Here is a 14,190-nt window from a genome sequence, read left to right on the forward strand (position 1 = left end):
TTTCATGACCTTGTGAGACATGTCTCTCATTTCCCATTAGAACCAAACCATGTGTTGAGTGGAAATCATCTAAATGTATGGTAATTCCATGTATGGTATACATTATTTTGGGCTTCACTGTACATGATGTGTCATCCCCCTGGCAGGTGGTGCTTTGTATTCAGGGACATTTTGTCAACACAGCCTGATGGCTGAGCTCTCTGAATGTGTGAGCGCTGTCTGAAGCCACACACACTCTTCATCCAGCATCCATCAGGAGATCGACCAGAGGCGCAGTCCGGGAACCGTCAGGAGGATGATGGTGAGGCCGTTCCCAACACAGCCCAGTAAAAACAAAGCATAGAAATAGCTACTCATGGTGCGGCGCGGCGCAGCGGGCGCTAGGACCCAGCAGCACCTCGGCCTGCCCCCGCGCTGACGCTCTCCGGGCAGACGTGCAGGTTGAAACGCTGCTCCGGTGCTGAGGCTGATGAGGGACGGCTCCTGCTCCATCATCCGGTAAGACGCGCAGCAGTTTCCCTCTGAGCCCATTTCTGGTCTGGATCCCGAACAACACGACCTGACCACAAAGGCGTCTTACTTTTCGCATTCTCAGCGTTAATCAAAACGTCCGTCACATGCGATTATTTACCGTCAGTCGGCGTTTTCATTTCTGGGACGACTGCGTGAGACGCATCATGTCGCAAGCTGCGTGAGGTTTTGTTGACGTTTTAGAAGCGACCTCATCCGGCAGGAAATGACTGCAGCAGCATCCAGGCTGCAGGTGTGAGGCTGCGCTCATCTGACGACTGAAGGTAGATCACAGTGTACTCTGGTCAGGACGTGATGCAAAGCTTTTATTGGGACCGTTAAAATATTATGTAGGAACTGTAGTCAGCTGTGTTAAAGTTGCAGACATAAATCTAAAAGAGGAACATATTTGTAGAACACAGTGGGTGGTAAGGGAACTCAACATGAGTTTTGTGAATTAGAAACGGGTTTTGTTTTTAAAGGTTTATTTAGCTCGAATGAATCTTTTTTCTGTCAGTTCTTTTACAATCTAAATTTAATTTAATTTTAGCACCAATTAACGGCTACATTTCCGTTCATACAGTACACTCTATTCCAGTATTCGGTAAACATATCACCCATCCATCCATCATCCATCCATCCATCCATCCATCCATCCATCCATCCATCCATCCATCCATCCATCCATCCATCCATCCATCCATCCATCCATCCATCCATCCATCCATCCATCCATCCATCCATCCATCCATATGTTTGCTAGACCCACTTATTCTTTTCAGGGTTACATACATGTGTCAGATTATTAAATAAATCTTATTATCAGACAAATATATTCTGAGCAAATGCAAAATCCAGTTTTCAAATGATGATGTATCAAGGGAGAAAGCTCTACAAACCAACCTGGGTGTATGTGAGACAGATAACTGCGCTGTGAACCTAGCAACTGCTTTTGCTACCCCTGGCAGTGTGTTGTTGTTGAAGCCGTTCAAACGTGGGCTTTAATATGGCGTGGATCATTGTGCTGCTGCGTCACCAACATGAGCTGAAGGTCGCAAACTGTTGGACTTGCTGAAAGAGAAGGAAGCAATGTGCTGCCAACGTGAAGAGACAGCTTAAACCAGTCTGATGTACAGACCAGGTGTAAGGTGTGATTAAAGACAAATTAAAAAAAGTTATTTTTAAAAAAAAATATGTGGTTAAAAATATTTGTGCAAGAGATAAATTTAAAAGCAAAAATAAAGTGTGGCACCTACACAGAATCATTCTGTCTTTTTGAAATACGGGTCAGACTCTTTTTAGGTTGATGATGTCACCTTCCCTTCTGAAACGTGTTACCTGGAGACACTGGGTTGTTGGATGTTTGCTTCACCAAACCGGCATTTCTACTGATCTGCTCATCTCATCTGTTTCCTCAGCCGGTTGTAAATTAGCTGATGGATCCACTGCCTGCTTGATCACTGTTAAAACAGAGACTTTACAGCCTTTATGTGTAGATGCTTTAGGAAGATAAAGAATCCTTTAGGAATCAAAGATGTAGGAAAAACACGATGGATTTAGAATTAGACACTAAATAACTTAGGGTTTGTGAGGCTGTTGTTTATTTAGGTGGCTGAGCACTTCTGCAGAGCCTTAGGGAGCATATAAATAACAATGTTGGGTGGGTGGGTAAGGGGGGGGGGGCATTACAAAACATAGGACACAGCAGTGCTGTAAATTAGACTTGTTGTTTTTCTGGATCTGCTTGTTTGTAGACGTCAGTCAGCTGGAGGAGAACAGAGAGGGCATCTCACAGACGAGTGTTCAAATCAAATACTTTCTGCATATTTGATTCTGTTTCCCCAAAAGTAATAGGCACTACATCCATTATTCAACAGTTAGTGCTTCAGTGGCTGGTCGAAAGATCCTTCTAGTGGCCTTTGCTAATGTGTGACATTTGCAGCTTGTCTTTTGGTTTTTAAGGGCTGGGACACAACCTTCTTCAGCAGTAAAGCATGATCAGTGGCTTTAAGGTCAGGTGTCAGACTTGGACAGTCAGGAGAACTGTTCCATTGCATGGTCAGTGAATGCTTTGCTGGTCTTGTAGTAGGGATGGGAACACTACGATTGAATCATTCATTCATTCTTTAAATGACTGACTCCATGTAAAGGTTGTGGTAGCAACAAGGGGAGCTTGGTAACCCAGAGCCTCCCAGTCTCCGTCACCGTCACCTCCTAAATGTTCAAACTGAATGATCTGTAAAGGGACAGACAAACCGCATGAGTCTCATTATGCTTCTGGGCTGCCTGGTGCTAAACTCTGGGAGAAAACCAACTGATACTAACATTAACATGGCCAACCTGGGCCGTGTAAACAAGTAATTGCCCCCATAACCTTGTAACTAGCTCTGGTTAACTTGGCAGCAGTGCTTTTGTGATAACAATAATATTTTACATTTCCTCGGCGTAACTTTGGCCCTCTCGTCTTTACAGAGTGTTTGGAATCAGCTGTAAAACAATGCTGCAAAATAACTGTAACAATAACTGTAATTATAACTCTAACCACAACCGTAACTATAACTGCAACTGTAATAACCAACATGCAATAACTAATGTGCAATTATATTTAATACACTGTGCAATAATCTTGAAAGAAGTGACTTCTGCTGCTGCTACACCCGGATATATGTCAATACACACGCGTATAAGCCACAGTGAATGTACAGAAGACATCCTCTGCCTTATTTCTTTTTGTATTTTTCTTTTTTTCTCTCTTTCTTACCTACTCCTTTTGATCCATGGTATAACGATGACACACTATATATTTGATGCACCTCGTCCTACTTGACTCCTTCTTCCTATGACTACTGATTACTGAGCCGATGTGACATGTGCATTTCTCCAACGTGAGATCAATAAAGCCTATCTTATCTTATCTTATCTTATTGGAGGGGGTTTCGACCATGAATGGCGGCCTGATGGAGTTGTCTGATTTGGATCTTATTTGGTATACACACAGACCAGCATACGGTTTGTCTGTACATCTGTTGACTACCAAGTAGCTTGTATTTGTGGAACACTGCCACACGACACAAGTAATAGTTTCAGGAATAGACCGTTGGTATTATGGAACAGTTTCCAGTGTGTCCCACAGTGCAAACAGTGAATGAAGGTCACAGATGTAGGACGCCTTGTGGACAGGTCATTGCTAGCACTAAGGAGTTTCATGCAGTGTTGCAGGATGGCAGATACTCCATACCATCTTTACCTGCTACCTAGACACATATATTAGATTCTTGACCGCACCATGTCTGCCTGAAGACTGTGATGATGTCTGGAACCATCCCCACAGCATAGGCTTTTATTAACACCAAAGGCGACTTGGTTGAAACAGCACCGGGACCAGGAGGCATGGACTGATGATGGGTGGCTCCTATCATGGAACGACTCCTTTGTGCAGGTGTGGTTTCACTGATCTTAGGTTTAGGGTTTGTTTAAAACGCGATCACAATATTAATGAGTTGCATCTTTGCTTCTTTCATTTCCTTCTTTCATGTTTGTAAAAGAGTAGGTAGAAGCATTGGCTTAAACATTCCAATCACATTACAAACTCACTCTACTGCTGCTGCACTGTCTACGCGGTTTGCAATTTCCAAACGGTATCGATTGCTTTTATGGCAAAACAAATAAGATAAAAGAGGCGTTCTCAAACAGCAACGACAAAAAACTATTTAACTATAATTGTTCTATATTCCCCATAGAATAAAACAAAACAAGAAACTGTTTTTTAACACCATGTTTTATGTGTTCTAATTCATATGTATGTTGCTGCTTTTATCAAACATTTTATTCCATACTTAACCTAAAACATAATAAGCCAGGGTTTCTCAAACCTTAGTTGTAGACAGAAGACCTTTTAGTGTTCATACGGTAAACAAGAAAGAATCAACTGCTTAAGGAAACCAGGACTCACATTGGAGAATCTCATCTATCCCAATTTATCTTGTTCCAGTTCCAGTTTGTAAACCGGAGGGATTTGCTAATGGACTCCTCTGTGATCAGGCTAAAGGCTGATACATACTCTGCAAGAACCGAGAAAGTTGTTCTTTCAAACATTTGGAAGTTTCAACTTCCGAGGACAAAATGAATCTCATAATTAAACTGTATCTGCGGGTTAATCAAGCAGTTATAAATAGATAAAAAATAGTTTCCTTTTGTTGTTTTTTATGATATAACATAAAACTGCAGAGGTTCTGGTTCTTTGTCAAGATGGTGGTACTTGGAAGGCTTGCTATTTACCAAGATGATACTTTCATCTTGGAATCAGAATCACTGCTCTGGAGGTACTTAGTAGGTATTTTTAAGCAGGGTTCTATTCAGAGGTGATACGCAGCCAGCATCTTCACTGCAGTACATAACTCTCTTAGCATCCCAAGCTGTATTAGCTTCACTTGAAGGAAAATAGTCTTTTCAGGCAGACTTTTCTTTCTTTTCAATACCAGAATAAAGTTTAAACATGCTAAATAACGGCAAAATGGATTCCAAGAATAAAATTAAAATGTTTGATTTTATTCTTTTATTTTATTTTGGTGATTTAAGCCAAAAGAATTTGAATAAAGCAGAAATAGTATCTTTAACAAAAGGTGAAATGTTGAAACGGCTGTGTTCTTTCCAAACAGGTCTGATATGCATCGGGATAGCCTAGTGTTAGGAGGCGCTGCATGGAGAGAGTTATTTACTGCAGGTAAATTATTGACGTTGGTGCTATTGTTAATCACGTAACAGAAGCCCTCTCTGAAACAGACTGAATGACCAATGTAACAATGTAACACCCTGCATCCTAATGTGTTTCAGAAATGACAAATTTTAATATAAAACTGGAGGTAATAATCAAATAAGAGGCCAATTGTTACTCCTTAAAATGATTTATTTGATTTTTAAATGTACAAAGCCGGCATTGCACTAGCAGTTGTTTTAGAAATAAAAGGAATGTTATGTCTAACTCAACTTATTGAGAAAACTTGAGAAAATAAAACATTGCTCTGGTTGATTTCTTATTTTACAGTTTTTCTAGCAGCTGGTCCAATCCAACCAACATTTTTTCAGTCCATGACTGCTGAGATGAATCACGTGTGATTCTGAGGATTTGTGAGGAGAGCCCATCATCAGAAACTGTGTGAGTCAATGCTGCACCACTCTTTAATCTTACCAATAAATACAGAATAATTTGTCAAAGGCGGTATGAAAAAATATTGCCAGGAGCGATGTGGATCCATTGTGAAGAAAGACATTTAATCTGAGAGTGAGCCACGTGCTGCTGGTCAGCATTTCACATGCTGCGGAAATTCAATCCAATGTCTTGATGTTTTATCTTTGTTCCAGCGTCTCGCTGCCCCCATTAAGGCCCAGCTATAAAGCACCATGGGAGGTGTTGCGGTGGATGTTGGCGCACCGGGTGTGAAGGCTCCAGATGGAGGATGGGGCTGGGCAGTCCTGGCTGGATGTTTTGTCATCACAGGCTTCTCTTATGCATTCCCTAAAGCAGTCAGTGTCTTCTTCAAAGAGCTGATCCGCGAGTTTGATGTTGGATACAGTGACACTGCCTGGATCTCCTCCATCCTGCTGGCCATGCTTTATGGGACAGGTAGGTTGCTGCTGATTGCACGATACACACATAAAATTATCAATTAGCAACATGGAGGTCAGTGTACCATGTAATTCAGTTTATATTATACTATATTATTAAGGTAACATCTGATGTTACTTAACTCTGACCTAACCATGTGACCCATGTCAGTGGTATCTGACAGGAAGTTGTTTTTTTCTATCTCTCTGATCTCTAGAAACATTCCCTTTACAACTTTTCGTTTATTTACCACATGTTTTTTTTTTTTAAATGCAGTTGGTAGTAGCTATTGTTGCCTTGCAGCAAGATGGTCCTGGGGACAAATCCCATGCCTGGGGTCTTTCTATGTGTCATTTGTATCTTCTCCTTGTGCATGCATGGGTTCTTTGGCTTCCTCTCTCTCTGGTCTCTCTATAGCGTCCTTTGAAATCAAGAATCAAGAATCTTTTATGGTCACCGTGTGTTACCGTGGTGAAATGTCTTCCGGGACATACACCAGCTTACCACAATAAACAACAAGCAACGAGAGATTAAAGCTTCCGAAAAAACTAAAACAGAAAGTCTTTAGGGTCTGCTGGGACTCGTATGAGTTCCGAAAGTCAGTCCTATTTAAATATAAGCATGAGCATGGTTGTTTGTCCTGTGTGTCTCTGTTTTGCACTGTGATTGACTGACGATCTGTTCAAGGAGTAACCCGCCTCTCGTGCAATGGCTGCTGGATGGATAGTTGTTTTTATTTAAGAATTATTTATTGGTTTAATGTAGGTCATACAAGGTTAACTGCTTTTTATCTGCATATTGAATCTCTAAAGCACCTACATCCCTTTTAAAGTGCATCCATAGAAACATAGTCTGACCTTCTACATATTAACCTTTTACTGCTTCTGTAGGACTGGTAAAAACGTATAAGGTTTGCAAACCCAGACAGTGTAGAATAGGAAGCATCTTACTCCACTCTCCTTCAGCCGACCTCTTCTGTTGTTTCAAAGAACGACAAAAACAATAAATGGACTCTGGATGATTTTATAAAAATAATAATCAGAGAGATAAAGCAAAAATGATTATTGACTGTAAGATGATCCAATGATTACCGTTAAACCAGTTTACTAAGCAAGCCAAAGTTTGAGCCAAAATTATATTATGTTGTTTTGTGACTGATTGTTGAAATTAATGATGAAATACAAATTCAACTAATTGCACAGCTCTAGCTTGTGAATGCAACTGTAACATTTTATTGAATATATGTCATTATCATCAAAGATGCACACTGATAACATCAGAGAGCAGGTATCAAGTGACTCCTGATAGCAGAAGGTAGTCTGAGGTGACGGATCACTCCACCCATAGCAGAGCTATTCTGCTGTATGTGACTGAAACAAGAGGGGCATACCAATGACTGTGGTAGCCAGCAATACATTTTTTTTCCTCATAAAGATCATGTGTACAGAGCAGGCCTTACATCCCTAGAGACCATCACTCTCTGTTTTTTTGTTGATAGGAAATACAGCTGTTTGTCTTGTAAGCACATTAGGATGACATTCTTTGTAATGTAATATCTGTAAATCTTGGTGAAATTTGGTTGGTTGCTACGGTTTGACATCAGTAGCATCAGGCAAATGAAAAACTAAACAAGAGCAAAACTCCAAGCAACACAGACATAATGCAACAACCATTGTGCTTTTTTCATCCTTCTATGGCTAAACGTTTCTGTCTGGTAACTGTTACGGTAAACTGTGTTTTAACAATTCTATTTTCATTAACTTTAATTTACGGAGATCAGCCCAAAACTCCAGCTCTGTGTTCCATACCCCACAGGGGAATCTCCACTGTTTGGGAACCACTGTAAGACATTTGGAAAATTAGCAACCAACCTCCATACAAACACTGGGTTTCTTTGAGGAGATAGCCAAGCTGTTTGTGTTGTTGCCCTGGCAATGACAGACAATAAATCTGAAGATGGGGCTTAACTTCTGAAGGTGCCACTCACCCAAACATGTTGTTGGCCCTGAAAATAAATTTCAAGCTAATGCTGCACATGTGATGGTGGGAAAGTGTAGACACAGATGGAATCTGCAGTCAAAAATCCTCTTCCTTTTAGCTCATTTGGTTCAGACAAAGAGAAAAAAAGGATTCTGCTACAGCTAATTATTCTAAGTTAACATGTAGAAGGAACTCTTGCAGACACTATTTAATGACTTAGTTTATTGATGCCATCTGCAGACATCAGTAGATGTTTTTACTGAGATTGGGCACATGATAAAAGAAGACATTTTCTGGCAAGCTTTCTATTCACAAGACCCACAGTTCCCTTTTTGGTCTGGCTGTTGCCTCCCTGCTTGAGCTACCTGTCTTGGCCGTAGCATAAACTGTGTTGTGTCCTGTTAGCGTTAGTCCTTCCCTTAAGTCCTACATTAAATGAAGGTTAAACAATATGGTTCAAAAGTGTTTTACACACAGAGACTGCTCAGTGGATGAGGAGAAATCTATCCCCTTTATTGGTTTCTTTCACAAAGCTCACTCTGCATAGATGATCTTTGTAGCAAAAATGCACATTTCATCTTTTTTCTGTTCCCAATAAGTAACCACATCTTTGGTCAACATATTCCCATGGAAATTGTGTTTATTCTCTGTTTTGCAGCCATAGACAGAAGCAGGCTTCTTGATTGGTGCTGTTATGTACGGGTCCACACCATCCATATATTGAAGTACATATCCAATCTTAAAGGCCGGACTTAAAAGGCTCTTTTTGTTTCTGAAAAGTGTGTTTTAAGATAGCTGATCTGTTGGAACCAATGGTTAAAAGGGTGATCGTTATTGATTTAAGTTTTGTGCGTAGAATTTGTTGTAGCTCTCTGGCTCTGATGCCTGGTGATATTTGGCCTTTAATGAGCATTACTGTATTTGAACATGCAAAACTGAAGCCATGCTGAAATATATTTACTGTCATGCAATTCAAATCTCATTTGGGAGTATTGAGTTTTGAAATAAAAATTTAGTTTAGAAATCATACCTCACTGTCTTTTAAACTGAAGGATTTTTTTTGGGTTGATCAAATTTTGTAAAAAAAAAAAAAAAAATGTAAACACATCTCCAGATTTCCAAAGGCTGTATAATGTGTCTATAAAAATAATGACCTTCTGTGATAAATTTCCTTTTCTTCCTTGCCAGATTAGGAAAGTATTATACATAAACCAAGAAGAACAAGTTAGAAATATAGGAAAATAGTTAATCTTGCCTAAATACAGCAGCTGTAGAGCAGTATTAAGGCAATCAGACACAGTGCCTATGTTCCACTCTGCCCAGGTCCTGTGTGCAGCGTGCTGGTGAACCGTTTCGGCTGCCGTCCTGTGATGATGGTGGGAGGCCTCTTTGCCTCTTTAGGAATGATCCTGGCCTCCTTCTCCACCAGCATCATCCACATCTACCTCTGCACTGGAGTCATTACAGGTGTGACTATTTTTGTTGTTGTTTCTTTTTCAATGCAGTAGAAAGTACGTCTTTCAAATGTCTAAATGATAGTCTGCTGAATTTAATTTTACTGACTTCTCACCGATGGATAAAACTAATGTTATTTGCAGAGCACTAAATCACAGATTTTGTGCCTCAAAGAATTCTGGTTAGTGTATTTTTTTCTTCATGCAGTTGACCATCTGTCTTAACAGTGGCCAAGAATACACACGTAATCAAATATATGAGATGGATTTTAGAAAGTCCTGTTTTCACAAACGCAACTAATCTTCTGGAGTTAAAATATTAAACTCCAGCCTTTTATGTAAAACATTAATTTTCCGTTTGCTTTGCTGAAGGTCTTGGATTATCGCTGAACTTCCAGCCATCTCTAATCATGCTGAATCGTTACTTCAGTGAAAAGCGTCCTCTGGCCAATGGCCTTTCAGCTGCTGGGAGCCCCGTTGCCCTCTGCTGCCTCTCGCCTCTGGGTCAGGTTCTTCAGTACCAGTATGGATGGAGGGGAGGCTTCCTCATTCTTGGTGGGCTTCTACTCAACTGCTGTGTGTGTGGGGCCCTCATGAAACCTCTGGTTGCTCCCAAGTCCAAGGAGCTGGAAGAGAGACGTGACAAGGAATTAGACGGGATAGAGATAAAGAAGAAGGCCAAGCCAAAACTGTTGGACTTCTCTGTGTTCAAAGATAGAGGGTTCGTCATCTACACTGTAGCAGCATCCATCATGGTGCTGGGCTTGTTTGTACCACCTGTGTTTGTTGTGAGCTATGCTAAGGAGCTGGGAAATGAGGACACCAAGTCTGCACTGCTGCTCACCATCCTGGGTTTCATCGATATTTTTGCTCGACCAACCTGTGGTGTGATTGCCGGACTGAAATGGGTTCGACCTCGTTGTGTCTACTTCTTCAGTTTTGCAATGCTCTTCAATGGAATCGCTGACCTGATCGGCTCACAGGTGGGTCAAGGCTTGTTTGTTCTGACCTACAAAGGAAAGAAAAAAAAGATCCTGCTCACTGATATAACAAGTTTCAGATCTGTACATTCACAATTTTCTAAATTCCTTCCAGTCCAAGGACTATTCAGCTCTGGTAGTTTTCTGCATCTTCTTTGGCATCTCCTACGGTATGGTGGGCGCACTACAGTTTGAGGTCCTAATGACAATAGTTGGCACTGAAAAATTCTCCAGTGCAATTGGCCTTGTCCTACTAATGGAGGCCATTGCTGTGCTGGTGGGACCACCAGGTGCAGGTCAGTAAGCATGAGATCTGTCCAGACAATACCATTCATTTTAAAGTGGACCCACTGCTCAACAAATATTCACACCTTTTAAACTTTGTATTTTATTGAGGTTTTACGGACTAACCGACATAAAACAGTGAGTAGCTGTGAAGGTTTAAAAAATATATTTTTTGAAAGAAAATCTGAAAGTTGTGAAATCTGATAGGGTTTTACTCTGATATGCTAACACACAATCCAAGTCAACCAACTGCCTTCCTAAATCACCTGATTAATAAAGGTGTATATATATATATATATATATATATATATATATATAGAGAGAGAGAGAGAGAGAGAGAGAGAGAGAGAGAGAGAGAGAGAGAGAGAGAGAGAGTTTAGCCACATGTAGAATGATCCGAATATACTTATCTGACTTGAGAAGTTTGTTAAAGAATGTTAGAGAACAACCAGCATCATGGAGACCAAGGAACCCAGTAGACAGGCCAGGGAGAAAGTTCTGGTCCAGTCTAAAGCAGCTTTAGGTTCTACAACAACATCTCAAGCTTTGAACCTCTCCCAGAGCTCTGATCAATCCATTATCTGAACCTGGAGAGAGGATGGACCCCCTGCAGACCCACCAAGACATGGACGTCCACCTGGACTGGCTGGACAAGGAGAGTATTGATCAGAGAAGCAGCCAGAAAGACCATAGGGCTGCAGAGATCCAGAGTTTGGGTGGGAGAATCTGTCAATCAGACAACTAGCACTCCACAACTCTTATGAAGGTTATGCAGGTTGCCACATAAAATGTGGGCTCATAGCAAATTGGAAGAAGCACCTTCAGATGAGACATAAACTGAAACTTTTGCCCTCCATTCAAAATGCTCTGTGTGATGAAAGCTAACATTGCACAGAACTCAAAACACACTTTTCCCTCATCAGGTGTGGGGATTTTTCTTCAGCAGGGACATGGAAGAAAACCTGTCTATTTACAGAAGACTTGAGAATAAGGTAGATGTTTACCTTCCAGCAGGGCAACAACCCCCAACAAACACTCTACAATTGAATGGTTTAGATTAAAGCATAATCACATGTCAGACACCATACAAACTGACTGAGCTTGAGCTATTTTACCAAAAGGAATGGTAACAGAATTTCAGTCTGTTACCAATTTCAGTCTGTGGATGTCTAAAGCTGCAGAACCCAAAATACCCTCAGCTATAATTCAATTCAATTCAATTCAATTTTATTTATATAGCGCCAAATCATGAAACAGTCTCTCAAGGCACTTTACAAGTCAAGTTCAATCATATTATACAGATTGGGTCAGATTATACAGATTGGTCAAAAATGTCCTATATAAGGAAACCAGTTGATTGCATCAAAGTCCCGACAAGCAGCATTCACTCCTGGGGAAGCGTAGAGCCACAGGAAGAGTCATCTGCATTGTACATGGCTTTGCAGCAATCCTCAGACTGAGCAAGCATGAAGCAAAACAGTGGGAAGAAAAACCACCCATTAACGGGAAGGAAAACCTCCGGCAGAACCGGGCTCAGTATGAACGGTCATCTGCCTCGGCCGACGGGGGTTACAGAAGACAGAGCAGAGACACAACAAGAGAGACAAAAAAACACAGAAGCACACATTGATCTAGTAATCTGTTCTACATTAGATGGGATAGCGGGTGAGCCGTCTTCTCTGGATGATGTCACAGTTAACAGAACGCTAACTGCATAATGCAGAAATGGTTCTACAAATTGTTGACCCATTTTCCTTTCTTTTATGACTCTCTGTGACTTTTTGTTGGCCTATTACCAATAGGCCAACAAATAAAGTTTGTATTTATAATGTTACAAAATGTGACAAAGTTCAAAAGGCGTGAATACTTTCAGAAAATGGTTCCCTGATCACTGACTGTAATAACTATTACACCACAGCTAAAGTGTTTTGGTAAACCCCAGCATGCACAGTGTGATAGCACCAAGATGGCACACCAACATGTACCCTTCCTCTTACGTTTGTCTTCTTTGTCCTAGGCCGACTTCTTGATGCCACTAAGAACTACATGTACGTCTTCCTGCTGGCAGGGTGTGAAGTGGTGGTCTCAGCAGTGGTTCTGGCTACTTGCAACTTTTTGTTTATCAAGATAAAGCCCTCTGAACCAGCAGATACACTTGAGAGCATAGCACTGACCGATGAATGTAATACTAAGATGTGTGGTAACAGGGCAGATGGGAAAGATGATGATGAGAAGGGAGAGATGGAGGAGCCAGAAAAGGCGACCAATGAGGAGGAGAATAAGGACATTGAGGGAATAGATGATGTCCGACCAAAGAGTGTAACGGTGGACTCACAGGAGGTGGAGAGGTTCTTGAAAGAACCGGAGCCAAATGGTAACATGGCTGCTTGTCCTGAAACCTGTCTTTAAGTAGAGATGGAGGGTGAAGCTGAAATTGTTCACAAAGCAGCTCAGTGAAATGTACTAGTTAGCAGCATACCTGACCCTAAGCTTTGCCCATATCTAAAGGTTTGAGCCATGTGTTTATGTCTGTCACCCGAAGCAGCTGTCTAATACTGCTACCACCTAAATGATTAACAGTTGTGTTGGCATCGTCTTTCCTCTTGATGTTTAATAGTTTGCTTAATAGGAAAAACCCAGCGGCTGGTCTGCCATGTGTTTCTGTCAAATGTTGGAGCTATTTTTATGGATAACCACCAGCAAATGGAATTAAGGGATAATTTTGTCAAAATTCTGCATTTTAAAATCAACAAATCACACGAAAAGATGATTGGTACAGATTAAATTAAATACACACACACACTAACCCATTGAGCAACAAGGTTGAACAATCTGATTTGGATGGAATTTGATACATTAACACAGCGGTGAAGGAGGTTTAAATGATCTGATTTGTGACTATGTGGCACATTTAGACCAGACATTAAGTGATGTATTAAGAAAGTAAGGACCACAGACTCAGTGGCTTCTTCATAAACACATTAGACAGCATTACCACCACTTGATGTAATTGGATTAGTCTGTCCATTTTTCATATGTTTAAGGGTCGCTAATTTTGTCAAGCAATTTCCTAGCATGTGGGGCATACTACTTACGCTTTGGGCCAATGTTAACTCGAGTGAATGTGTGAAAACACCCAAAGTGCCTTGAAAAAGTATTCATTCCCCTTACACGTTTTCATTTTCAAAAGCATGCCATCATTTACTAGGCTCTCTTAACTATTCATGGCTGCAGAAAGATTTCAGTAAGCAAAGTTTAATCTGGAAAAGCACTAGAGGCATTTATTCCCCTGACCAGAGCATCTTTCAAATATGTGGTCTGTTCACTACATGGCTTGGGGCAAGCTTAAAAACATAACTTTCCATTTCTTTATTTC

General features: G+C 40.8%; 1 protein-coding gene across 5 annotated transcripts; it reads left to right on the forward strand.

Annotated features, from left to right (window-relative positions):
• The first annotated feature begins 238 nt into the window (after positions 1 to 238).
• Positions 239 to 14,184, forward strand: LOC118556081 (monocarboxylate transporter 4-like). Of its 5 annotated transcripts, none has more exons than XM_021307528.2 (8): positions 239 to 794; positions 5,169 to 5,233; positions 5,555 to 5,665; positions 5,872 to 6,133; positions 9,419 to 9,562; positions 9,922 to 10,532; positions 10,645 to 10,825; positions 12,832 to 14,184. In XM_021307528.2, the coding sequence occupies exons 4-8, from the start codon at positions 5,911 to 5,913 to the stop codon at positions 13,221 to 13,223; spliced, it is 1,551 nt and encodes a 516-aa protein (XP_021163203.2). In that variant the 5' UTR covers positions 239 to 794; positions 5,169 to 5,233; positions 5,555 to 5,665; positions 5,872 to 5,910; the 3' UTR covers positions 13,224 to 14,184. The 5 variants fall into 5 exon arrangements, with proteins under 5 accessions (XP_021163203.2, XP_035985333.1, XP_021163211.2 ...); XM_036129440.1 differs by having other exon boundaries at positions 239 to 498; XM_021307536.2 differs by lacking the exon at positions 5,169 to 5,233.
• Positions 14,185 to 14,190: the final 6 nt, after the last annotated feature.

The sequence above is a fragment of the Fundulus heteroclitus genome, unplaced genomic scaffold (genome assembly GCF_011125445.2).
Source record: "Fundulus heteroclitus isolate FHET01 unplaced genomic scaffold, MU-UCD_Fhet_4.1 scaffold_170, whole genome shotgun sequence".
Taxonomy (NCBI): domain Eukaryota; kingdom Metazoa; phylum Chordata; class Actinopteri; order Cyprinodontiformes; family Fundulidae; genus Fundulus; species Fundulus heteroclitus.